The sequence below is a fragment of the Salvelinus sp. IW2-2015 genome, linkage group LG11 (assembly GCF_002910315.2).
Source record: "Salvelinus sp. IW2-2015 linkage group LG11, ASM291031v2, whole genome shotgun sequence".
NCBI classification, from domain to species: domain Eukaryota; kingdom Metazoa; phylum Chordata; class Actinopteri; order Salmoniformes; family Salmonidae; genus Salvelinus; species Salvelinus sp. IW2-2015.
Window position 1 is genome coordinate 36,002,714 of NC_036851.1, and position 25,323 is coordinate 36,028,036.

Consider the following 25,323-nt stretch of genomic DNA (forward strand, 5'->3'; position numbering starts at 1 on the left):
TGCTTATGCAGTGAAGCATAGTATAATAAGTGTGACTATTGTTAAAAACAGTATGATTTTATCCAATCATTGTTTCAGTCTAATTACTGACTAGAAGACTGGGCAGAACAGATAGAAAACTAGGACACTGTTAAAAATATGTTCATCTGTAATTTCCTTTGCATTGCGATTGCTGGATTAAATTGCAGGTTGCAGGTTGAAAGCAACCAAAGCATTTATTGCAGCACACGTTCAAGGCTTGTTATGTGTGGGGGATTAGGTGTACATACTGTACCCTCTATTATCAGACCAAGGTTTCCTCCCAAGGTCTGCTTGGCCACACAATGGTTTACTGCATGTTTATATGTGGATTAGTGTGTAGCATTGACTTGTGATAGAGAGCTTGGAGGCACAGTATGCATCTGTGTAGTGACTGTGCTGCTGGAGCTCTCAGGACTGAATGTTCTCTGCTTTGTTGTGTTCTGTCCGTGCATTTATCCACAGGGTCTCTGTTCCACTCTCTCTCTGAATAACCTTTTACTGCAGTGTGCTAAATCGGGGTCACACAGAGTGTTTCTTGATAGTCTTAAACAAATCTACTTTGAAACAAAAGTATACACCTCACAGATGGTTATGGGCTTAAAAAAGAAGACATGTACCATGTCAGAGTTGAAATGTATTACATTTTGAGTTTGCATCCCAATATTACACTTTATATACATCACAGAAGACAGAAATATAACAACATTGTTTGACATAGAAACACTGGAKAAAAAAAGAAAAAAAGAGTTAATTATGAAAAAAATAACATTCCACCCATGAGGCCACTAGGTCATTTGACTGCAGGCAATGGCTACGAGACGAACTAACGCTGTAACACAGCTGTAACTTATATTGATAATAACATACCGAGATGGTTTATATTTCTTCATCATAAATATGAATTTAAAGACAAATTCACAAGGATTCTGAATGAATGATGTTTGGATTAAATACTGTGGTACATAATTAATAACAGTTACATTATACATCCCGCTATTAAAGTTCCGTAGCCTGTGTTACCAAACATTTTAACACCCTCCAAACTCAGATTTGACATTTCAGCAATTCAAATAATATATATTTTTTAGTACATCTGCGTCAATCCCTGCATTTCCCCCATTAAAAGAAGATGGAATGTGTGTTAGGCTCCCCGCAACACAAATAGAGACTATTTGGATATCGCCACCCGAAGCTGATGCTGTGCTGTGACTGAGTGGGTTTCAGATTGGTGAACACCATCAGATTGTGCCAGGAATTTGGAACGGAAGAGACATAGTGTTCCCCCCCCCCCCCCCCCCACACACCCTTAAACCTGACCTTAACCCCTAACCCTGAACCTAACCTCTAACACTAACCTGAATTGTAACTCTAAACCTAACCCCTAAACCTAAAATAGCCTTTTTCCTTGTGGGTACTGGGGAAATATTCCCACACATCTGAATTTTCCTTGTTTTACTAATTTCTGGTTCTCACAAGGATAGTAAAACCACACACACACACACACACACACACAAACAAACTGCACAGACACATAGACAGACATACCCACACAGATGGAAACACACACTACTGCGCAGGTGGACACAAACAGAGATCGACAGAGGCAGACAGACAGAGGTGGACATAGTCAGACAGACTATTAGACAGGTTTATTTCATAATTATATTACTAGATCATTAAATCAACTAATTGTTCTTACATGTTAGTTGTGTGTATGTTTATGCATTTGGCTCTGTCAATGTGGAAACTACACATTTACAGCTCCCAGAACATGATGTTCCGTTCCAACATTTCTTAGAAGTGATATCCATATGAGGAAAGGCAGAGTCACAGAAAATAATAATAATTTGAAGATGTATTACTATGGTTATTGTTGTTTACGTTAACAATGGCAAGTGATCACAGGCTCCTTATATCATTCTGACATACTGTATGTGGGAAAAATGTGAGATTCTTACAGATCTAAATTAAGCATCAAATGTGTGTGTGAGTATGAGAGCGAGAGTGCGTGTCAGTGGAGGCAGGTGGAAGAAGCTATAGGAGGATGGGCTCATTGTAATGTCTGAAATGGAATAAATGGAACGTAGTCAAATGTGGTTTCCATATGTTTGATACCATTCCATGAATTCTATTCCAGACATTACAATGAGCCCGTCCTCCTTTAGCTCCTCCCACCAGCCTCCTGTGTGTGTGCGCGCTCACCAGCACCTCTGTACAATATGCACCAGTATACCAATAGGTACTCTCCACCTGAGCCATGGTGTGTTTACCCCGCTACCATCTAGAAGGCGGAGACAGTACAGATTAGAGGTCGACCGATTATGATTTTTCAACGCYGATACCTATTATTGGAGGACCAAAAAAGCCGATACCGATTAATCGGACAATTTTTTTGTTTGTTTGTTTTTTGTTTAGGAAAACCTGCAAAATCGGTAGTGTATCAAATACTTGTTCTCCCCACTGTATCATCATATCGCCCAGCCCTAGTTCACGGGCAAACTAAAGCTATAAACAGATATAGACATTCCAAAATCAACATTGACATAGTACACGTTAACTTGGCAAATATGACAGCAAAGCAGCATTTTAATACCATAGCGTTCTTTAGGTAGTCACATAGMGTCATGGTAGACTGAACTCAAATCTGGAGTTAAGATGAATGACGATGACTTTAACCCTGATTGCGTCTACCTAATTTTCTTATGTCCTAAGGCAGGGGACCAGGCCCTAATCTTATTGCTCTGAGGGGAAAATTAAGTTGTATCTTATCTCTAAAGATGCAACAGGCACTAGCGTAGCACACCCACCTGCAGCCCCCTGTCTTTTTGTGTGTGTGGAATTTTCATTAAATTAATGTGAGGAGTTTTTACAGTTAGTTCTAAACTATGTGCACTGCACAGTTGATGCTAGTATTATGGTATGACAGCAACACATTCCATGAGTTAACATGATGTATTGTGGTTTGAGAGATACAACTCATGAAGGCTCCCATTGAAAGACATCAGGATAATATTATGTTAGCTCATCATCAGAAAGCTCTTTTGGCTCTTCAACGGTGTCCCAAGAACGCACTGTGCAGCATCACAAACATTGACTGAACTGTTGCACCATCATCTCTCATATTTCATCCATCAGGGACCAGTTTTCAGAATGAAGTAGGAACAACAATAATTTCATTTGGCCATGGAAGAAAAAGAGCTACTGTGTAAATCGCTTACCACATTGCAGTTTTGATTGAATTTAACATTTTGGCACGGTCAATAGTGAATGTGGGCATAGTATACTGCAATGAAACAGCATAGATACTGTACATGAAGACCTACAGATGTAAGATCTTAATTTGATCACCTTGTTGCAGGAGAACCTTCCTGCAATGCAGGATTTTTTAACTGGTAGTGTATTTGAGGTTTAAAAAGGCATCTGGAGTTTGTAAWTTCCACTTTGAAATTTCAGACTTGATTTTCCCTTATGAAAAAAGGTATAATCCACATAATAATTTTGCATTTCCTGTTGCTGCCGGATTATTTCCCTGATGTAGTAAACTGACTCAAATTAAGATGCTACATGTATACGTTTTCTGGTGTCTTGACATTAGTGTGATGGTATGACTGCAGCAAGTTAACACGATGTACCATGAGTTAACACGATGTACTGTGGGCTGGGAGATAAGGCAGCCATTGAGGCACTTTCTATAGCTCATCATCAGAAAACATGTTTGGCTCTTCAATGACAACAGTCTACCAAGAACGTCTACCAAGAACGTACTGTGCTGCATGCCTCACAAAGAGGGACGGCGCAGAGTTTATTTTTCGTTAGTCAGCACCTCTATATACATTTCTGGGTGTGCGTCAGCTCATGCATTTTATCAGAATGAAGAAGAAACACAGTTGAGATGTTAGAAGCGCCATTCCCTGGCTCACATGATGTCAGAGATACTGTATAATATAGTTAACAATGTACCTACCTAAAGGTCATATGAATATCATTGATTACAGTTAAAGTGAGATTCAAGTGGTTCTGAAAGGCCTTTCTACTGGTGGCTTTGTGTGTTGGTGGGGTTTTGTGAGTGTGTTATTACATTGGTGCGTATCCCAGTTTTAACAATGTTTGTGTGTGTGACTCTTTTGTGCAGGGTTAGAGTGGCATTCCCAGGTGCAGATATGACCACAGACAAGGACCAGTCCATGGATGACCAGTCTCCTGCTGTGGTCTTTGCCGTTAAGGGCATTGACGTCACTCCTAACAAAGACGAGGGAGTTCGCAAGGTAGGCTTTAACCTCATCCCACCATCCTCTGTAAAGGACCAACTCTGACTTGACATAAAGGAGCGCAGCTCAAATTATTATTAGGATTCAGCTCTACTTTTCATACTCTGCATTGCTTATCATTCCATAAACATGCGTTGTTGGTTATGAAAGGGATCTATTCAGTGTTAGGATGTGTTCTACTGTTGACATCCTCTTTTAAGCCAGGCCTGAAGCACACACACAATGTGTTCCCTTTGGCATGTTATTCAGAGAGACTTCAGAGATACTCTTCTTTCATAATTCTGCCACAACTCAAGTGTTCCTTTGTTTTGAGCACATCCTCCTGTCCAGGAGTTACCTCTAAACGTGGCAGGAAGAACAGAGCACGGCAACAAATGCATAACTGTTAGGATTAAAAATACTAGTAGGGGTACATGAAAGATGAATAAAGTCATATCATATAAAAAAAATTCACTACAGCTGTGATGGAAACAGGACGTTTCGGTACAATTTTATGAATGCCAACAGATCATTTGTTAATTTGACATTGTGTGATCATTTTGTGTCTGTAAAATCAGTTATGCGAGAAATGGTGGTGGGAACGCTTTTATGCACAAATATTGATATAATAACAATCATATCGAAGTAAACTTGGAGTCACGCGATGCTATGGTGTGTGGTCCTCCCACTGCATCGCAGTGCTAGCTGCGCCACCAGAGTCTCTGGGTTCGCGCCCAGGCTGGGCTGGGTTCGCGYCCAGGCTCTGTCGCAGCCGGCCGCAACCGGGAGATCCGTGGGGCRACGCACAATTGGCATAGCGTCGTCCGGGTTAGGGAGGGTTTGGCCGGTAGGGAGGGTTTGGCCGGTAGGGATATCCTTGTCTCAGTATGTAAAAATGTAATAAAATGTATGCACTCTACTGTAAGTCGCTCTGGATAAGAGCGTCTGCTCTTGGCCGGTAGGGATATCCTTGTCTCAGTATGTAAAAAATGTATGCACTCTACTGTAAGTCGCTCTGGATAAGAGCGTCTGCTAAATGACTAAAATGTAAAAATGTAAAATGTACAACTCGGGACACCTTGCAGTTTATTAGGCTACAGATAAAATAAGTTATGATGAACTTCAGTGTGGTGAAAGTGCACAGTGATCTTGATGCCCCATTCCATTAAATATCAAGGGTCTTATTCTGGTGACATGATGATCGATGCTTGACTGCCCTATTGGAAGGAGAAGCACTGAGACGGTTCAGAAAAATTCAGGRCCGTCACAATTTGACAAATAAAAATATTCTTGCTCTTATCCATAATAATCTCATCATGCAGCCTACCCGCGCTGTTGGCTAGAGAGCATGTGTCAAGACCAGAGCAACGTTAGGCACATTTGCTATTTAACGCAACAATTTTTATGACAAAACTATCGGTAGAGTTGAAAATGATATGGAAACACATTGAACTTTAGATTTGTATTCGGTACATGAAAACTTATGCAAAATGTCATTTTGAGGACACTACGTCATCACACAGTGATTTTTATCCACAACAAATCCAATTGGTGACAACACACCACGTGAGAAAATGCACATATTTTCTTTATGCGGATTCTAGAATATATGCATGAAAATCTTTCGCCAATTGGATGTAAACCTAGCTACTGTCTAGCTATAGAAAACAAGTACTAACTAGCATGCTGAGCTGATCTTAGGGCTGACATCTGTTCTTTGTACAGGTGGTGAAAAAACAGGGAGAGGATGGGGACAGACCCATGATCGGGGACAAGGTAGCAGTGCACTACACTGGCAAACTACTCAATGGGAAGAAGTTTGACTCCAGTATGGACCGCAAGAAACCCTTCATCTTCAATCTGGGAAAAGGTATGTTCGAGTCTGCCTCTTGTTTCTGTACATCTCAGTACCTTTTAGCTGAAGATGACCGTTATCAGGATCTACAGATGTACATAGCTTTTACATCAGGTAATACTTTATATTAAGGTCCCTTAATAAACCATTTATAAACAGTTTGTAAAGTGTTTATTTGCCATTTATTAATCATTGTTCCTACATTTGTAAATGTCAATATGCAATCTCTAAATAGTCATTTACGCATTTATAAACACTATTTTTAATTATTTATTAAAGGTTAATAAGATAATGAATAAGGTGTTTGATCACAGCATGTTCACAATTTGTTCATGATCAATAATGTACTACTAATGTACTTATAAACCAGTTATAAAGGCGTTATTGTGGCTCAGTTGGTTGAGCATGGAGCTTGCTACGCCAAGGTTTTTGGGCTTGATTCCCACGGGGGCCCTGTAAAAAATTTAATTAAAATGATGCACTCTACTGTAAGTCGCTCTGGATAAGAGCGTCTGCTAAATTACTMAAATGAAAAAAATSTAATCTCTAACTCACAAGACTATTTATAAGGAATTTATTAATGATTGATTAATGTTTTTTAAAGACAAGATGGTGCCGACAGAGGGTCGCCTCGCTTCTAGTCCTTAGGAAACTATGCAGTATTTCGKTTTTTTATTTATTATTTCTTACATTGTTAGCCCAGAATCTTATTACATACAGCCGGGAAGAAATATTGGATATCAGATAGACATCAACTTACCAACATTACGACCAGGAATACGACTTTCATGAAGCGGATCCTTTTTTCGCACCACCACCCAGGACATTTGATCTGATTCYAGAGGCCGACCCAAAACAACATCRCCGCAGAAGAGGTAGAGGTAGATGGAACGGCCTTCTGGTCAGACCTCAGAGGCGTGGACACCACCCACCGCTTCCGAGTATATAACAAGTTAGACGAAATTAGGGCAAGGGTTGCTTTCCAGAGAGACATCGGGGATTGTAACATACTCTGTTTCACGGAAACATGGCTTTCTCGGGATATGTTGTCGGAGTCGGAACAGCCACCGGAATTCTTTGTGTCGGCGCCAACAGAAATAAACATCTCTCTGGGAAGAAGGGCGGGGGTGTATGCTTCATGATTAACAAATCATGGTATAATCTTAAAAACATACAGGAACTCAAGTCCTTTTGTTCACATGACCTAGAATAACTCTTGTTGGTTATTGTCACACCGTGTATATCCCCCCCTTAAGCCGATACCACGACGACCCTCAAGGAACTTTACTGGAAACCATATATCCTGAGGCTGCATTTATTGTAGCTGGGGATTTTAACAAAGCAAATTTGAGAACAAGGCTACCTAAATTCTAACAGCATATTGACTGTAGCACTTGTGCGGGCAATATACTGGATCACTGTTACTCTAACTTCTGCGATGCATACAAGTCTCTCCCCCGCCCTCCTTTCGGCAAATCTGACCACGACTCCATTTTACTTCTCCTGTCTATAGGCAGAAATTCAAACAGGATGTACCTGTGACAATAACTCTTCAATGCTGGTCTGACCAATCGGAATGCACACTTCAAGATTGTTTTGATCACGTGGACTGGGACATGATCCGGATAGCCTCAGAGAATAATATTGATTTGTATGCTGATTCGGTGAGTGAATTTATAAGGAAGTGCATTGGAGATGTGGATAGATGGCGGCACTTGCACAAAACTGAAAGCGTGAACCATCGCATTTAACCATGGAAAGATGACTGGGAATATGGCCGAAATAAAAACAGTGTAGTTATTCCCYCCGCAAGGAAATCAAACAAGCGAAATGTCGGTATAGAGACAAAGTGGAGTCGCAATTCAACGGCTCAGACACGACGTATGTGGCAGGGTCTACAGGCAATCACGGACTACAAAAAGGAAAAACCAGCCACGTCACGGACACTGACGTCTTGCTTCCAGACAAACTAAACACCTTCTTTACCTACTTTGAGGATAATACAGTGCAACCGACATGGCCCGCAACTGCGGCCTCTCCCTCTCCTTCTCCGTGGCCGATGTGAGTAAGACATTTAAAACCTGTTAATCCTCGCAAGGCTGCCGGCCCAGACGGCATCCCTAGCCGGGTCCTCAGAGCATGCGCAGACCAGCTGGCTGGTGTGTTTAAGGGCATATTCAATTTCTCCCTATCCCAGTCTGCTGTCCCCACATGCTTCAAGATGGCCACCATTGTTTCTGTACCCAAGAAGGCAAAGGTAAACTGATCTAAATGACTATCGCCCTGTAGCACTCATCATGACGTGCTTTGAGAGGCTAGTCCAGGATCATATCACCTACACCTTACCTGCCACCCTAGACCAACTTCAATTTGCACCCACCCCAATAGGTCCACAGACGATGCAATCGCCATCACACTGCACACTGCCCTATCCCATCTGGACAAGAGGAATACCTATGTAAGAATGCTGTTCATTGACTACAGCTCAGCATTCAACACCATAGTACCCTCCAAGCTCATCATTAAGCTTGAGGCCCTGGGTCTCAACGCCGCCTTGTGCAATTGGATCCTGGACTTCCTGACGGGCCACCCCCACTTCGCTGATCCTCAACACTGGGGCCCCACAATGGTGCGTGCTCAGCCCCCTCCTGTACTCCCTGTTCACCCATGACTGCATGGTCATGCATGCCTCCAACTCAATCATCAAGTTTGCAGATGAAACAACAGTAGTAGGCTTGATCACCAACAACGAGACAGCCTATAGGGAGGAGGTGAGGGCACTCGGATTATGGTGTCAGCAAAACAACCTCTCACTCAACGTCAACAAAACAAAGGAGATGATCGTGGACTTCAGGAAACTGCAGAGGGAGCACCCCCCAATCCACATCGACGGGAGAGCAGTGGAGAGGATGGAAAGTTAAGTTCCTCAGCGTACACATCACTGACAAACTGAAATGGTCCACCCACACAGACAGTGTGGTGAAGAAGGCGCAAAAGCGCCTCTTTAACCACAGGAGGCTGAAGAAATTTGGCTTGTCACCCTCAAACTTTTACAGATGCACAATTGAGAGCATCCTGTCGGGCTGTATCACCGCCTGGTACGGCAACAACGCATCCCCGGGGGCAAACTACCTGCCCTCCAGGACACCTACAGCACCCGTTGTCACAAGAAGGCCAAAAAGATCATCAAGGACAACAACCACCCGAGCCACTGCCTGTTCACCCCGCTTACCATCCAGAAGGTGAGGCCAGTACAGGTGCATCAAAGCTGGGACCGAGAGATTGAAAAACAGCTTCTATCTCAAGGCCATCAGACTGTTAAACAGCTGTCACTAACACAGAGAGGCTGCTGCCTACATACAGACTTGAAATCATTGGCCACTCTAATAAATAGATCACTAGTCACTTTAATAATGGCACTTTAATAATGTTAACATATCTTGCATTACTCATCCTGTTTATACCATCTATTGCATCTTGCCTATGCCGCTCAGTCATCGCTCATCCATATATTTATATGTATATATTCTTATTCCATCCCTTTACTTAGATTTGTGTGTATTAGGTAGCTGTGGAATTWTTAGATTACTTGTTAGGTATTACTGCACTGTCAGGACTAGAAACACAAACATTTCGCTACACTCGCAATAACATCTGTGTATGTGACCAATACAATTTGATTTGATGGTTTGTCTCCCCATTTATATACAGTGCTTTCAGAAAGTATGCATACCCCTTGACTTATTCCACATTGTGTTGTGTTACAGCCTGAATTCAAAACCCATCTACACACAACATCCCAGAATGACAAAGTGAAAACGTGTTTAAAAAAAAACATTTTTGCAAATTTATTGAAAATGAAATACAGAAAAAAAAAATGAATTTACATATGTATTCTCACCCGAGACAAAACGTTGTAGAAGCGCCTGTGGTATCGATTGCAACTGTGAGTCTTTCTGGATTTGTCTCTAAGAGCTTTCCTCACCTGGATTTTGCAAAATTTGCTAAAAAATTAAATACATTTGTTGAACATTGCTCGGCAACCATTTGCAGATCTTGCCATATATGCTTAAAAATATGGAGCGTGGTACGCAGTAATTTTTTCAATATTACTTTTGTGCCTTCTTGCAATCAGGATGCATCTTTTGAAAATATTTGTATTCTGTACAGGCTTCCTTTTTCATTCGGTCATTTAGGTTAGTATTGTGGAGTAACTATAATGTTGTTGACCCATCCTCAGTGTTCTATCACAGCCATTACATTCTGTAACTGTTTTAAAGTCGTCATTGGCCTCATGGTAAAATCCTGCTCAAAGGGATATTCAATGTCTACTTTTTTATTTTACCCATTTACCAATAGGTGCCCTTCTTTGTGAGGCATTGGAAAACCTCCCTGGTCTTTGTGGTTGAATCTGTGTTTAAAATGTAATGTTCGACTGAGGGACCTTACAGATAATTGTATGTGTGGGGTACAGAGATGAGAAAGTCATTCAAAAATCATGTTTTAACACTAGTCCATGCAACTTATTATGTGTCTTGTTAAGTGAATTTCTACTCCTTAACTTATTTAGGCTTGCCATAACAAAGTGGGTTGAATACTTATTGACTCAAGACATTTCAGCTTTTCATTTTCTAACTGTGACAAAAAAGAAACTACATTTATTATATTTTAAATTCAGGCTGTAACACAACAAAATGTGGAAAGATTCAAGGGGCTGTGAATACTTTCTGAAGGCACTGTACATATTTATAAATGTATATGTCATGAATGGGACATTTCTTAATTGTTAATGAGTGCATTTGAAGAGCATTTGAACTATAGTCCCATTTGGTATTCATGTAATAATAAGGAATTCCCCTCGACTATGCCCACAAATTGGGGAAAACAAGCATTCTTTCTCGTTGAGCCCCACTGTGAAAGAGCCACTTTCGTCRTAGATTTTTGTTATACAGAAATAACAAAACATGCTGAAAGGCTGCTGTGTTGTTCAATGTACACGTAACCAGGTCAAAAATCCCAACTTGAGGTTCGCAATGCTCCCACGTAGGGAAGTCGAACCTGCGAGAAGAGCACTGTGGCTTCACGCTATTTGGTGTGGAAGAGTGGGAAATTGTGGGGACCCGTTGTCCAAGTAGGCTACACGTAGCGATGCGTGTGGAAACCATTTCATCACAGGTAAGACATGTAGTTTTGTAATTGACTAAAGCAAGCAGACAAGAAGAAAATTGGTTTGAAAAAGGTCAGGTTTTTGCTGTGAGCCAATGGGATAATTTAATTTCTAATTATAATTAATAACCAAGGTACCTTGGGTTGTTTTCCCCCACAGGCGGGTGGGGCCGCAATGTTCTATTTAATATCGACTGGTACTATATCCAACACATCTGTTTTTTTWAAATCAGAAATTATATTAAAATTGTATTATTTTGTGCTATTTTATTGTGTTACTATTTCCTTTTTTATTTATACATTTTCTTACTTTTTAGCTGCATAGTTGGGAAAGGCTTAAGCAATTCTACACTTGTATTCGACGCATGCGACAAATACAATTTGATTAGATTGTGTAAGATATTACTGTTCAGATTTTTTTATTCATAGGTTTTAGATGTGAATTAAAATGTGTTTTTGCAAAACGTAATACATCCATTGTTTAGCTGGAATGGAATGTTCATATCCCGTATATTTTACTCTATGTGGTTGTCTCATCTAGCTATCCAGGTGAGACATCACAAAACATTTCTGAGATCTGGGACTTAAAAATAGTCATCATCTCAAAACGATACATTTTGCTGATAGAATCTTATAGTTCGAAGTAAATGAAAAATCAAGGACTTGGATCTTTTTTTGACCACTTTTTCAGAAGAATGGCCTTAATGTAAGCTCTTTATGGTAAAAACAAATAAATACAGGTGTGGTGGTCCTGAGTATGCTTCAGGCCCTTAGGAAAGGCATTGCTGTTTTTGTCTTGTTCTAGATCAATACGAAAACCTCCATGGAAGAGGTATTAAACAAAAATTACAAACTTACATTTTATTGATAAAGAGCAAGTAGATACTGACTTTGGGTGTCAGAGACCACAAAAATATTTGTTTACTTATCCAGAGCTAAGCTTTAGCAATGTTGTTAGTTACAGTACATTCGGAAAGTTCAGAACCCTTGACTTTTGTTACATTACAGCCTTATACAAAAATGTATATTAAAAAAAAATCTCAACCTACACACAAAAGCAAAAACTGGTTTTTAGACATTTTTGCAAATGTATTGAACATTTTAAACTGATATCACATTTACTCAGACCCTTTACTCAGTACTTTGTTAAAGCACTGACGCTACAAGCTTGGCACACCTGTATTTGGGGAGTTTCTCCCATTCTTCTCTGCAGCTCTGTCAGGTTGGATGGGGAGCGTCGCTGCACAGCTATTTTCAGGTCTATCCAGAGATGTTCGATCGGGTTCAAGTCCGGCCTCTGGCTGTGCCACTCAAGGACATTCAGAGACTTGTTCCGAAGCCACTCCTGCGTTGTCTTGGCTGTGTGCTTAGGGTCGTTGTCCTGTTGGAAAGTGAACCTTCGCCCCAGTCTTAGGTCCTGAGCGCTCTGGAGCAGGTTTTGATCAAGGATCTCTCTGTACTTTGCTTCATTCATTATTCCCTCGATCCTGACTATATCCCCAAACATCCCCACAGCATTATTATTAATTTCTTTACCTTTATTTAACTAGGCAAGACAGTTAAGAACAAATTCTTATTTTCAATGACGGCCTAGGAACAGTGGGTTAACTGCCTTGTTCAGGGGCAGAACAAAAGCTCGGGGATTCGATCTTGCAACCTTTCGGTTACTAGTCCAACGCTCTAACCACTTGTCTACCTTCCGCCACAGCATGATGCTGCCACCTCCATGCTTCASCGTAGGGATGGTGCCAGACGTAGGGATGGTGCCAGGTTTCCTCCAGACGTGACGCTTGGCATTCAGGCCAAAGAGTTCAATCTTGATATCATCAGACCAGAGAATCTTATTTCTCATGGTCTGAGAGTCATTAGGTGCCTTTTGGCAAACTCTGAGGGCTGTCATGTGCCCTTTACTGAGGTGTGGCTTCCCCCTGGCCACTCTACCATAAAGGCCTGATTGGTGGAGTGCTGCAGACATGGTTGTCCTTCTGGAACGTTCTCCCATCTCCACAGAGGAACTCTGGAGCTCTGTCAGAGTGACCATCTGGTTCTTGGTCACCTCCCTGACAGAGGCCCTTCTCCCACGATTGCTCAGTTTGGCAGGGCGGCCTTCTTTAGGAAGAGTCTTTATTCTGCCCTGGAATTGCATTCCCGTGCAGAATTAGACAGATAGCTAACAACTAAGTCTTCAATAAAACTCCCAAGGCGTGACTTTTCTTGAACGGACATATTAAAAACGTTTGTTGTGAAACTGCAAAATACAGGAAATAATATACTTKACTATTCAATTCACACTGACATACTGTAGCTGTACATTATACATTTCAAGTTGAAGTTGCATAAAACAAAGCATCTGCCAAGAAACCATGTATCTGGCATGATGCCAAACTAGATAGCTAATTACCATATGAGCCAACTCTTTTCTAGCCAACATACTAGCCAACTCTTTTCATTACTCTAATAATGTGAAAACACCTCTGTACAATAACAAAGCATATTACACTAGAAACAGTAACAAAACTGCAGTATTGTATGTTTTACAATTCGTTTACATGACGCGCGTGCAAACTAATACAGCTGACTGGCATACATGAAAGGCAAGGCAATTTGCATGAGTAAATGCAACCAACCAACATTGATAAGTAAGCAATTTTATCAATAAACAATATTATCATCACTAGCAATATGCTTGAATTGAACTTACAAACAAATATTTTCAGTGGCTGAAGCTGACAAGGAATAGCTGCACAGAAAGAACTGCACCATAGCGTTGTTTTTAGCTGCTTCTCTGCGTGCAGAACGTCTACTCTGCTCTACTTCCTGATTCCGTGCAGTCTTTCTAAGTACCAGAAAGCTTCACTAGGGGGCAGTAAACACCATGGAACACAATGATAGTCCATCTTAACCACTATAATAAAATAATATGTTACCTTCTACAGGATGGCAATACACTCCCTGCCTGGTATAATTAAATTGTGCCACTATGAAATAAAACATGTGTCAAGAAACAAAAAATGTTTCTTTAAAAATATATATTTTGTGTCTAGGATGCTTCAGAAAGAAGAACAACAATCTCTGAGATTGGTCTCAGAAACACCTTAGCAGCTCCTTGTGTGACAATTTTTACTTCTACTTTCCTGACCTTTTTGTCGGTACTGGGAAAGGTTTTGACCAAATGCCTGACTGGCCAGTCATTTCTGTGCAGCTGACTGTCTTTCAATAAGACAACATCTCCCACTTTTACGTTTGGCTTTTCTGCGTCTCTGCAGCGTTGTCAGGTACTCCTGTCTCCACATTTTCCAAAGGTGTCAGCGAGACACTGGACTTGCTTCCACTGTTTTCCATGAAGGTCGTTCATGTGGAAGTATCCCGAAGGGGCTGAGGTAGCGCTGGTCTTTTGTGTCAGTAACATTGAGGGTGTGAGAATGGCAGGCATGTCAGGGTCAGTTGACACTGACACTAGGGGTCTCGTATTGATTATTGCCATAACTTCAGACATAAGAGTGCCCAAGACCTCATGCGTGAGACGAGTGGAGCCTGTCTGAAACAGCATAGCATCTAGGATACGTCTGGCAACCCCAATGGGTCTCTCCCAAGAACCACCCATATGAGACGAGTGTGGGGGATTAAATATCCAAGTACATCCCTTGTCTGTGAGGTATTTAGTCAGTTCTGAGTCATTTGTGTCGATTCCCAGTTCCCTGCAGGCACCTATAAAGGCTGTACCTTTATCAGAGCATAGCACTTTTGCTGGACCACGGATGGAGAAAAAAAGCGCCTTAGCGTGTTGATGAAGCTTGATGTGGACATGGCTTTGATGAGCTCAATATGGACGGCTCTAGTAGACATACATGTAAAGAGTACGGCTCAGCGCTTGGAGTCTGCACTACCACCTCTAGTGCGACGAGTTATGACATTCCATGATCCAAACACATCAAGTCCAACGCTGGTGAATGTTGGCTCAGATGTGAGTCTGTCTGCAGGCAAGTCAGCCATCTTTTGGTCAACTAACCTCCCTCTAGGTGACACACTTGTGGATGACACCAGAGACCAGACATTTGCTCCCAATAATACAGAAGCCTGCTGCTGGAATAGCTTCATCTGAAAAATGACGGCCCTGGTGAGCCACTTGCTTGTGATAATGTCTTACCAGCAGAGTGGTGCGTCTGTGGGATGATGAGAGGATGTTTTTCGTCTTGTGACATGTCGGCAGAGGATAAGCGGCCTCCCACCCTCAGCAACCCATCCTCATCAATCACTGGGTTCAGTTTGAGTGTATTTTGTTTTGGGAACTCTTCCTTTTTCAAGGCATTTTAATTCCTCTTTGAAGGCTTCATGTTGCACACAATGAATGATTGCGGTTTTGGCTTGTGACAACTCACTTGTAGGAGGATGGGAGTGTCTCGGTCTACAGCTGGAATTTTGTCCACCACTGGCTGCAGATGAGAATGATGATGCGCAATGTCGGGGGAGGGAATCTCCATCCTATCGTCTGGCATCATGTCACACTCTATCAGAGTAGGGAGAGTGAACTGCATGTGTGAGCTGCATAGACTCCACCATGAAGTTAATGGCTCTCCTGCCTGAAGTCTCTGTTACCCCAGAACAGGTCTTCATGGTTTGTGGAGCAGAGTTTTCATTGATGTTGAAGTTGCTCTGCTCATCGAGCAGTACATACATTTTTGACAGCTTTCTCTCTTTTCCCAGCTGGATAAGCGTTGACTAGGCTTAGTTTTTTAACATGATCTTGGATTGGCTGCCTCAACACAGATCTCAGTACACTTTTTAGTGACTGATGGAAGAGCATTTTCACCTTGCTCCCCGCCATGCTCTTTCTCTGCAGTAGCGGTGTCTGCAGTTGAAGGGGCTGGGCCTGGATGCAGAGCAGCAAGATGTCTGTCACTGTCACAATCAGAGCACTTGATTGACACCTTACAGTCTTTAGCTCTGTGCTGAGTTGACCCACAACATCGGAAACAAATGCCATTCTCTTTGAGATATGATTTGCGCTCATCTAGAGTTTTGTATCTAAACCCTCGACACCTTTTAAGAGGATGAGGCTTGTCATGTATTGGGCAGTGATGGTCAGGGCTTTCAACCTTTGTCTTACTGGGTTTGGTTTGGTGGTCTGARGGCTCAGATGACACGTCTGTTTTGTATACAGTCACAGGTATCTTGCTGCAATATTTGACAGGTTTCTCCCTTTTCGTAGACACCTGGGTAGTTGAGGGTGAAACTGGGGTCGTTTCTAGTTTTTGCCTGGTTCCTGATGAATCTCGAGAAAAACGAGAATAGTGGGAATACTACCCGATAGTCCTCCTTGTATTTGGATTCCTGTTCTATCCATTTTTCTTGTAAACTGAATGGAAGTTTCTCTACTATAGGGTTTACCCCCCGAGATGTGTTCAGATAAGCGAGGCCTGGAAGTAACCCTTATACTTTAGCACACTCCAGTTCGAGAAGAATGTCACCCAGTTCTCTTAGCTTGTGATTGTCTTTGTTAGATAGTTTTGGAAAATCAATTTCCTTCAACAGTGCATTCTCGATCACTTCGGGTGTACCATAGCACTCTTCTAGTCGTTGCCAGACCATGTTAAGCCCTGCTGTTGCGTTGAGAATATGGACAGATCTAATTCTGTTTGCTTGCTCAGAYGACTCTGCCCCTAGCCACTTGGTAATTAGATCTAACTCTTCCCTGGCTGATATATTCAAGTCTCTGGTCGCATTGAGAAAGGATGCTTTCCATGCCCAATAATTTTCAGGGCGATCATCAAACTTCAGGAGTCCGGAACTCCATCTCACGGCGCAGTTGGTACTTGGTGAGGTCTGATGCCACTTGTGACTCAGGGAAACTGTGTGTGTGACTGGAAGTGGGTTTGTTTTCCATTTCCACCATGCTGCTGTTAATTTCTTTTGAACGGACTGTCTCTGCTCATGCTCCAATTTTGCTACTTTCTGGATTGTGGCGTGTAGCTGGGTCAACACTAAGGTCTTGTGTCTCTACTTCAAATGGCAGTTTCGCAAAGTAGGGCCTAGCATGTTGTTGCAAATACTCACAAGTACGCTGGACTGGACTTAAGGGCTGTGGCCCTGTGTCTAGTTTTTTGCAAAGCTCTCTGCATTCTGATCCTACAGCTGTTTCAGCTTGGTTTTTGCTCTGACATGCAGTGTCAACTGTGGGACCTTATATAGACAGGTGTGTGCCTTACCAAATCATGTCCAAACTATTGAATTTACCACAGGTGGACTCCAATTTCGAGTCTCATAGCAAAGGTTCTGAATAATAAGTTATTTCTGTTTATATTTCTAATAATGCAAGCATTTCTAAAAATCTGTTTTCGCTTTGTCATTATGGGGGAAAAAATAGATTTAATCMATTTTAGAATGAGGCTGTAACGTAACAAAATGTGGAAAAAGTCAAGGGGTCTGAATACTTTCTGAATGCACTGTAAATGGTGAGTCAAACAATTCATTTTTGACCTAGATAGTTTGTGTGTATGTATTGATATGTAGGCTACGTGTGCCTTTTGTTAAAAAAAATGGTTTATGTAGTTCTGTCCTTGAGCTGTTGTCTATTGATGTTCTGTATTATGTCATGTTTCATGTTTTATGTGGACCCCAGGAAGAGTAGCTGCTGCTTTTGCAACAGCTAATAGGGATCCTAATAATATACCAAAAATAATCAACCATTAACAAATGCCTTATAAATAATCTTATGAGTTGACAATAACTCCTTTAGAACTGGTTTATAAGTACATCAGTAATACATTATTAATAATTTACAAATTGTGAACATACAATGATGAAACAACTTACAAATTTTCTTATAAATCATTAACACATTATTTAAAATAGTGTTTATGTATGTGTAAATTACTATTTAGAGATTTCTTATTGATATGAACAAATATAGGAATAATGATTAATACTTGATAAGTAAACTTTATACAAACTTAAAAATGGTTAATTAAGGGACTTTAATATAACTTGTTACCCTACCATCATACTTACATCTCAAAGTGTGGCATGTGTTTGACATCTGTGTGTGTTTGGGGGAGGGAGTGTGGATGGTGGGTTGTGGTAACACATCTTATTCACCTGCCGTATGTATCGCCTATATGTCACTGCATATGTAGCCTACATCTGTTCATCATGTCTCTTCTCATATATCACTCCACAGGTCAGGTGATTAAGGGCTTAGATATTGGTGTGTCGTCTATGCAGAGAGGAGAGGTGTGCATGCTCCTCTGCAAACCAGAATATGCTTATGGTTCAGCTGGATGCCCCCCCAAAATACCTCCCAATGCCATGCTACAGTTTGAGGTAGGTAAAGCAGAGTGGTTTCCAATGTGATGGTGGTATATGGGCCTTCATCTGCACATACAGTAGCAGGTTTCCCCTATACTGTATTCTGACTGTGGATTGTCCTAGATTCTCTCTCGGCATTGTGAACAAAACGCATAAATAACACTGTCTCTGTCATAATTCTCATCATTATGGAATTTTATGATTACTGTTGTGGTAAACTGTGCCAACAAATGGACGTGATGTGATGTTTTTTCTGTTCTTACGTGTCTCTTCACTTCCTTTAGGTGGAGCTGCTGAGCTTCAAAGGGGAGGTGCTGACGGACGACGGCGGCATCACGAGGAGGATAAAGGTCAAAGGGGAGGGCTATAATAGTCCCAATGATGGATCAACTGTCCACGGTGAGGCAGACATGCCTTCTCTCTATCACATTAATTGTGATCTCATTAACTGTGAACTTGGTGATCAATATTTTAGTTGATTTTGGTACAAAGGCTTTGTCTCACATTGACTGTGATCAACATTTTATTGATTTTTTTACAGTCTCAAACAACACAAAAAAACAGTGAACATTTAAACCTACATTGTTTGTTATCTGAAGTAAAATTTAAAAAAATTCCATWAAAAAWAATCGGTATATTTTYAATTGCATTCCTGTATTCCACAGTGCACCTGGAGGGTCGCTGTGGAGAGCGTCTGTTTGACTCCAGGAACGTGCACTTCGTTGTGGGCGAGTCAGAGGACATGGGTGTTCCTCTGGGTGTAGACAGGGCCATGGAGAAGATGCAGAAAGGAGAATGCTGCATGCTCTACTTAAAACCCAAGTAAGGGCCTTTACTCTACTCTACTCCCTGTCGCTGAAGTGGACCTGTTGCAACACAAAGTAGATATGCATACTCAGTCATCATCAGCAATGATTTGTAACCTTGAACAAGCATCTCTATAGAAAAGTTTCGAAATAATGTACGCCTTTCATGGAACAGGTGTGTGTCAGAAATAATGAGCCATACAATACTCTCGCTCTTGTTTTTTGTAGGTATGGCTTTGGGAAAGATGGTAGAGCACAGCATAAGATTGGACCAAACTCAGACCTGATGTATGAAGTGACTCTAAATGACTTTGAGAAGGTGAGTTCTACTTGCTGGATTAGATAGGGTAAAAAGAACGTGTTCAAGTATCCTATTAGTGTCCCTGGAAGATACCAACAGATTGCTTTTATTTGAGCTGGTGGAGTTTAGACAATGAGGGTCTCAGTTAGATATTGCATGATGGCAGAGTGACCCTGGAGAAAATAATGGGAAGAAACAGGCATAATCTCATTGAAAGTCACCTTCAAATCTCCATCTCTGAAACTGATAACAGTATGTTTTCTTTTCAAGGCCAAAGAATCCTGGGAATTGGATCTAAAGGAGAAACTGGATTTGTCTGCGAGAGCCAAACAGAAAGGGACCCAATATTTCAAGGTATAGTGCACCATCTCTGTTTTTCAGACAATAGACAAAATGTAATGACCATTGGATGCATCTGTGGATGAATATTTTAGCTAGTGATGCACCGATATGACATTTTTGGCCGATACCGATATCCGATATTTTCCTTGCCAAAAGAAACCGATACTGATAACCAATATTTAAAATWTTTGCGGCCTTTTAAACATTCTAGTACAGTTCAATAGTGAAAACACACACACATGGACGCAGCGGTCTAAGGCACTGCATCTCAGTGCAAGAGGCATCACTACAGTCCCTGGTTTGAATCCGGCCGTGATTGGGAGTCCCATAGAGCGGCGTACAATTGGCCCAGCGTCGTCCGTGTTTGGCCGGGGTAGGCTGTCATTGTAAATAAGAWTTTTTTTCTTAACTGACCTGCCTAGTTAAATAAAGGTTACACACACACACACACACACACACCACACTGACCAAAACTTTATTTTCTTGGCATTTCGTATGTCCCCTTTACCAGTAAAACATAATCAAAACATATTTCTTTCACTTACTTGCTTTGATGTTTCGTTGTTCATTTGTTCAGTCGTTTCATTCTCAACCAGGATTTCTATGGAACGCCGTTTGGTTCTTTGCATGTTATTTGACGTGTCAAAAAAGCTTGTTGACCAATCAGGACATGAATATGACTGCACGTCACATAATAATATAACGCGTTCATTAGTTTTTTACGTAGTAATCAATTACACATTGATTACACTATCACTCGTATTTAAATGTCACAACGATTCATCGATAGGTATGCTATGATGCTGGTAAAGTTGTCTCGCGCATCTACAGTGCTGGTCATAAAGAAAGCTAGCTAGCTCATGGATGCAAACAATGTTCTTCCCAAAAAACATAGCAAAACAACATCTGTTTCACTAGCTATAGTTAGCTAACTAACTATATAGCTAGTTGTCATAATCTAAAATAATCCTAATTTATAAGACAGTTCTTATTTGATTAATGGTGGTCGTACCCATCTATGTGGCTAATTGTGGCTAATCCTTATTGTGGCTAGCTTCACAACACACAACCCGGTCTGGTCGAGCCTTGCTAGCCAGATGAAGCTAGCTGGCTGCTTATAACGTTAGCTTTGGACAACAGGGTTAAGTAGCTGGCTAGCTATTTATTTTCATGAACTGAAGTTCAATTTCAATAGGCGAAGAACAAGTGGCTACCTAGCTAATACTTACACACAAGGATTCCTAAATCATTGCTAAGAATAGTGAAAATGACTAGTTTCTACTGGTCATTGTTTTCAGGCTGGTTGTATTGGTGCTAGCTAGGTACCAAGCTAAAGCTAGCTAGCTACCCCAGAATTTGCTGTCAAACAAATAATGCTTTATTACCAATACGGTATTGTAAACACGCCGTTCGTGGCCGGTGTTTGCTTGTTTGCAGATTTTTTTGTACAGCTACTGATAGTAGTGGTGGCGCTTGGCTTGCATGTGCAAATTCAGAACACACAACATTCTATAATAGAACTGTGTTATTTGACGTGTCAAATTAAAAGTTTATTTAACACATCAAATAGTGTTATTGTCAAATATTGTTATTTGACATGTATTTCTTTTGACGCGCAAAGACCCAAACGGCGTGTCGTGTAGCTAATAGCAGTGACGCTATTACTGTGTAACTCTGGTAGGGCAACATCTGAACAATAGTGCACTTGGTAACGTTAGTGTGTACCGGTGCTCGACCAGTCACGAAAGCCAACATCACCCACGACAGAGTGGAACAGTGGCAATGAATTCCATTATCTTGGTGTTAATGGATTTCGACCTTTGAGTTGTCTCACTGAAATGTTCTTACTCTTTCAAATGACTGCTCGACTTGACTGCTCGAACCACACAGCAGACATTGTGAGCTAGGTTAGGAATGCTATGTTGCAGGTGTAGTGCCAAATTTTACCGCCAAAATGTATCTATGTTATATAGGTATGCACGTCAGCTTTGACATTGGTTTTTCACATTGGCGTTAAACTAGACATCGGGCCGATACCGATGTTTGCATTTTTAGCTAATATCGTCCGATTCCGATATGTTCACCGATTTATATCGTGCATCCCTAATTTTAGCCAGGTCATTGATACAAGTCAGTATTCAATGTCCATCCATGTCTGAGGACATCAGGAGATGACGTGGAAACCGGCCACTTGGGGCAACAGTGAGCGCTGTTACCTTCAACTAGGTTTCGGGTTTTGCTAGGACATTGTACAAAACATTAAAAACACCTTCTTAATGTTGAGTTGCATCTGGGCATGGACTCTACAAGGTGTTAAAAGCATTCCACAGGGCTACTGGCCCATGTTGACTCCAATGCTTCCCACAGTTGTGTCAAGTTGGCTGGATGTCCTTTGGGTGGTGGACCGTTCTTGATACACACGGGAAACTGTTCAGCGTGAAAAACCCAGCAGTTTTGCAGTTCTTGACACAAACCTGCGCGCCTGGCACCTACTACCATACCCCATTCAAAGGCACTTCAATCTTTTGTATTGCCCATTCACCCTCTGAATGGCACACATACACACTCCATTTATGGCTCCTGAGTGGCGCTGCGGTCTAAGGCACTGCATCTCAATACACGTGGCATCACTGCAGTCCCTGATTCAAATCTAGACTGCATCACATCCGGCTGTGATTGGGAGTCTCATAGGGTGGTGTACAATTAGCCCAGTGTCGCTGTGGTAGGCTGTCATTGTAAATATGCTTTTTCTTAACTAACTTACCTAGTTAAATAAAGGTTAAATAAAATAAAAAAATCCCGAAAATCACATTGTATGATTTTTAAGTAATTAATTAGCATTTTATTGCAAGACATAAGTATTTGATACATCAGAAAAGCAGAACTTAATATTTGGTACTGAATCCTTTGTTTGCAATTACAGAGATCATACGTTTCCTGTAGTTCTTGACCAGGTTTGCACACACTGCAGCAGGGATTTTGGCCCACTCCTCCATACAGACCTTCTCCAGATCTTCAGGTTTCGGGGCTGTCGCTGGCAATACGGACTTTCAGCTCCTCCAAAGATTTTTTATTGGGTTCAGGTCTGGAGACTGCTAGGCCACTCCAGGACCTTGAGATACTTCTTACGGAGCCACTCCTTAGTTGCCCTGGCTGTGTGTTTTCGGGTCGTTGTCATGCTGGAAAGACCCAGCCACGACCCATCATCAATGCTCTTTACTGAGGGAAGGAGGTTGTTGGCTAAGATCTCGCAATACATGGCCCATCATCCTCCCCTCAATACGGTGCAGTCGTCCTGTCCCCTTTGCAGAAAAGCATCCCCAAGAATGATGTTTCCACCTCCATGCTTCACGGTTGGGATGGTGTTCTTGGGGTTGTACTCATCCTTCTTTTCCTCCAAACACGGCGAGTGGAGTTTAGACCAAAAAACTTCTATTTTTGAATCATCAGACCACATGACCTTCTCCCATTCCTCCTCTGGATCATCCAGATGGTCATTGACAAACTTCAGACGGGCCTGGCATGCGCCTGCTTGAGCAGGGGACCTTGTGTGCGCTGCAGGATTTTAATCCATGACGGCGTAGTGTGTTACTAATGGTTTTCTTTGAGACTGTGTCCCAGCTCTCTTCAGGTCATTGACCAGGTCCTGCGTGTAGTTCTGGGCTGTACCTCCCTTCCTCATGATCATTGATGCCCCACGAGGTTGAAGATCTTGCATGGAGCCCAGACCGAGGTGATTGACCATCATCTTGAACTTCTTCTATTTTCTTCTATTTTCATAAATAATTGCGGCCAACAGTTGTTGCTTCACCAAGCCTGCTTGCTATTGTCCTGTTGCCCATCCCAGCCTTTGTGCAGGTCTACAATTTTATCCTTGATGTCCTTACACAGCTTCTGGTCTTGGCAGTTGTGAGAGGTTGGAGTCTGTTTTGATTGAGTGTGTGGACAGGTGCTTTTATAAGGTAACGAGTTCAAACAGTGTGCAGTTATACAGGTAATGAAGTGGAGAACAGGAGGCTTCTTAAGAAAAACACAGGTCTGTGAGAGCCGGAATTCTTACTGGTTTGTAGGTGAATCAAATACTTATGTCAATGCATAAAAATGCAAATGAATTACTTAAAAATCATACATGTGATTTTCTGGATTTTTGTTTTAGATTCCGTCTCTCACAGTTTGAAGTGTACCTATGATAAAATATACAGACCTCTACATGCTTTGTAAGTAGGAAAACCTGCAAAATCGGCAGTGTATCAATACTTGTTTCTCCCCACTGTATATGTGTGTGTGTGTATTATGTATAATATATACACACATATCATATATATATATATATATATATATATATATATGTGTGTATGTGTTATGCTGATGACATGAGGACCCAAAAGCGACTTAACAGAAACAGAGTCTTTATTCCAGTCTATAACAAAACGATAATCTGGATATAATCTCAGGTAAAGTCAACCAGGAAAACTGAAATCCTCTAGGCAGTAGAGGGGAACAACTGGATACGCGACCACAGACTGCAGGTCGCTTCGGGAAGGGCAGGCCGTAGCTGATATAGATACCTGCTCACACGCAGCATCTGAAGAAGGCGGAAACACGACAGGGCGGAACAAGGACACAGAACAGCAAACATAAACAAGGATCCGACAAGGACAGAAGCGGAAAACAGAGGGAGAAATAGGGACTCTAATCAGAGGGCAAAATAGGGGACCGGTGTGAAAGAGTAAATTAGGTTAGTTAGGAGAATGAGGAACAGCTGGGAGCAGGAACGGAACGATAGAGAGAGAGAGCGAGAGAGGGAGAGAGGGAGGGGGAGAGAGAGGGATAGAAAGAGGGAAAGAACCTAATAAGACCAGCAGAGGGAAACGAATAGAAGGGGAAGCACAGGGACAAGACATGATAATCAATGACAAAACATGACAGTATGTATATATATATTATATATTGTCGTGTCTTTGGCTATGCCGGATTAAGTGATATGACATGCTATTCTATAAAATAATTTCTCTGTAATTCATATTACCTGATTCAGCCAATCAGGTGAATGTAATTAACTAGAAAGTCGGGGCACCACGGAAGAATGTTTATAGAGCTGTTATCTTCCGAATAAACTCTTAAAGACCTAGTAATCTTTTACATCAATAGCAGTCTATATTTAATCGTCACCTTGTTTAGTCTCATCTGAAAGTTGTAAATTCTTGGTTATCTTCACGAWCCCTGGATAACAATTTGAATCAGCAATACAAAATTTGGTTTAATTATTTATTTACTAAA

At 41.4% G+C, this 25,323-nt stretch overlaps 2 protein-coding genes across 2 annotated transcripts in view; one reads left to right on the forward strand and one right to left on the reverse strand.

Moving 5' to 3' along the window:
- The window catches only part of LOC111970299 (haloacid dehalogenase-like hydrolase domain containing 3), a 354,076-nt gene that overhangs the window by 102,865 nt on the left and 225,888 nt on the right, over positions 1-25,323 (reverse strand). The window lies entirely within an intron of this gene.
- fkbp5 (FKBP prolyl isomerase 5) overlaps positions 1-25,323 on the forward strand; it is a 40,439-nt gene that overhangs the window by 6,945 nt on the left and 8,171 nt on the right. Inside the window, exons 2-8 of the mRNA XM_023996971.2 lie at positions 4,154-4,286; positions 5,994-6,138; positions 18,467-18,609; positions 18,879-18,993; positions 19,260-19,416; positions 19,629-19,719; positions 19,972-20,055. Coding sequence (XP_023852739.1) covers positions 4,182-4,286; positions 5,994-6,138; positions 18,467-18,609; positions 18,879-18,993; positions 19,260-19,416; positions 19,629-19,719; positions 19,972-20,055 — 840 coding nt within the window. The 5' untranslated portion in view covers positions 4,154-4,181. The remainder of the gene's footprint in view (positions 1-4,153; positions 4,287-5,993; positions 6,139-18,466; positions 18,610-18,878; positions 18,994-19,259; positions 19,417-19,628; positions 19,720-19,971; positions 20,056-25,323) is intronic.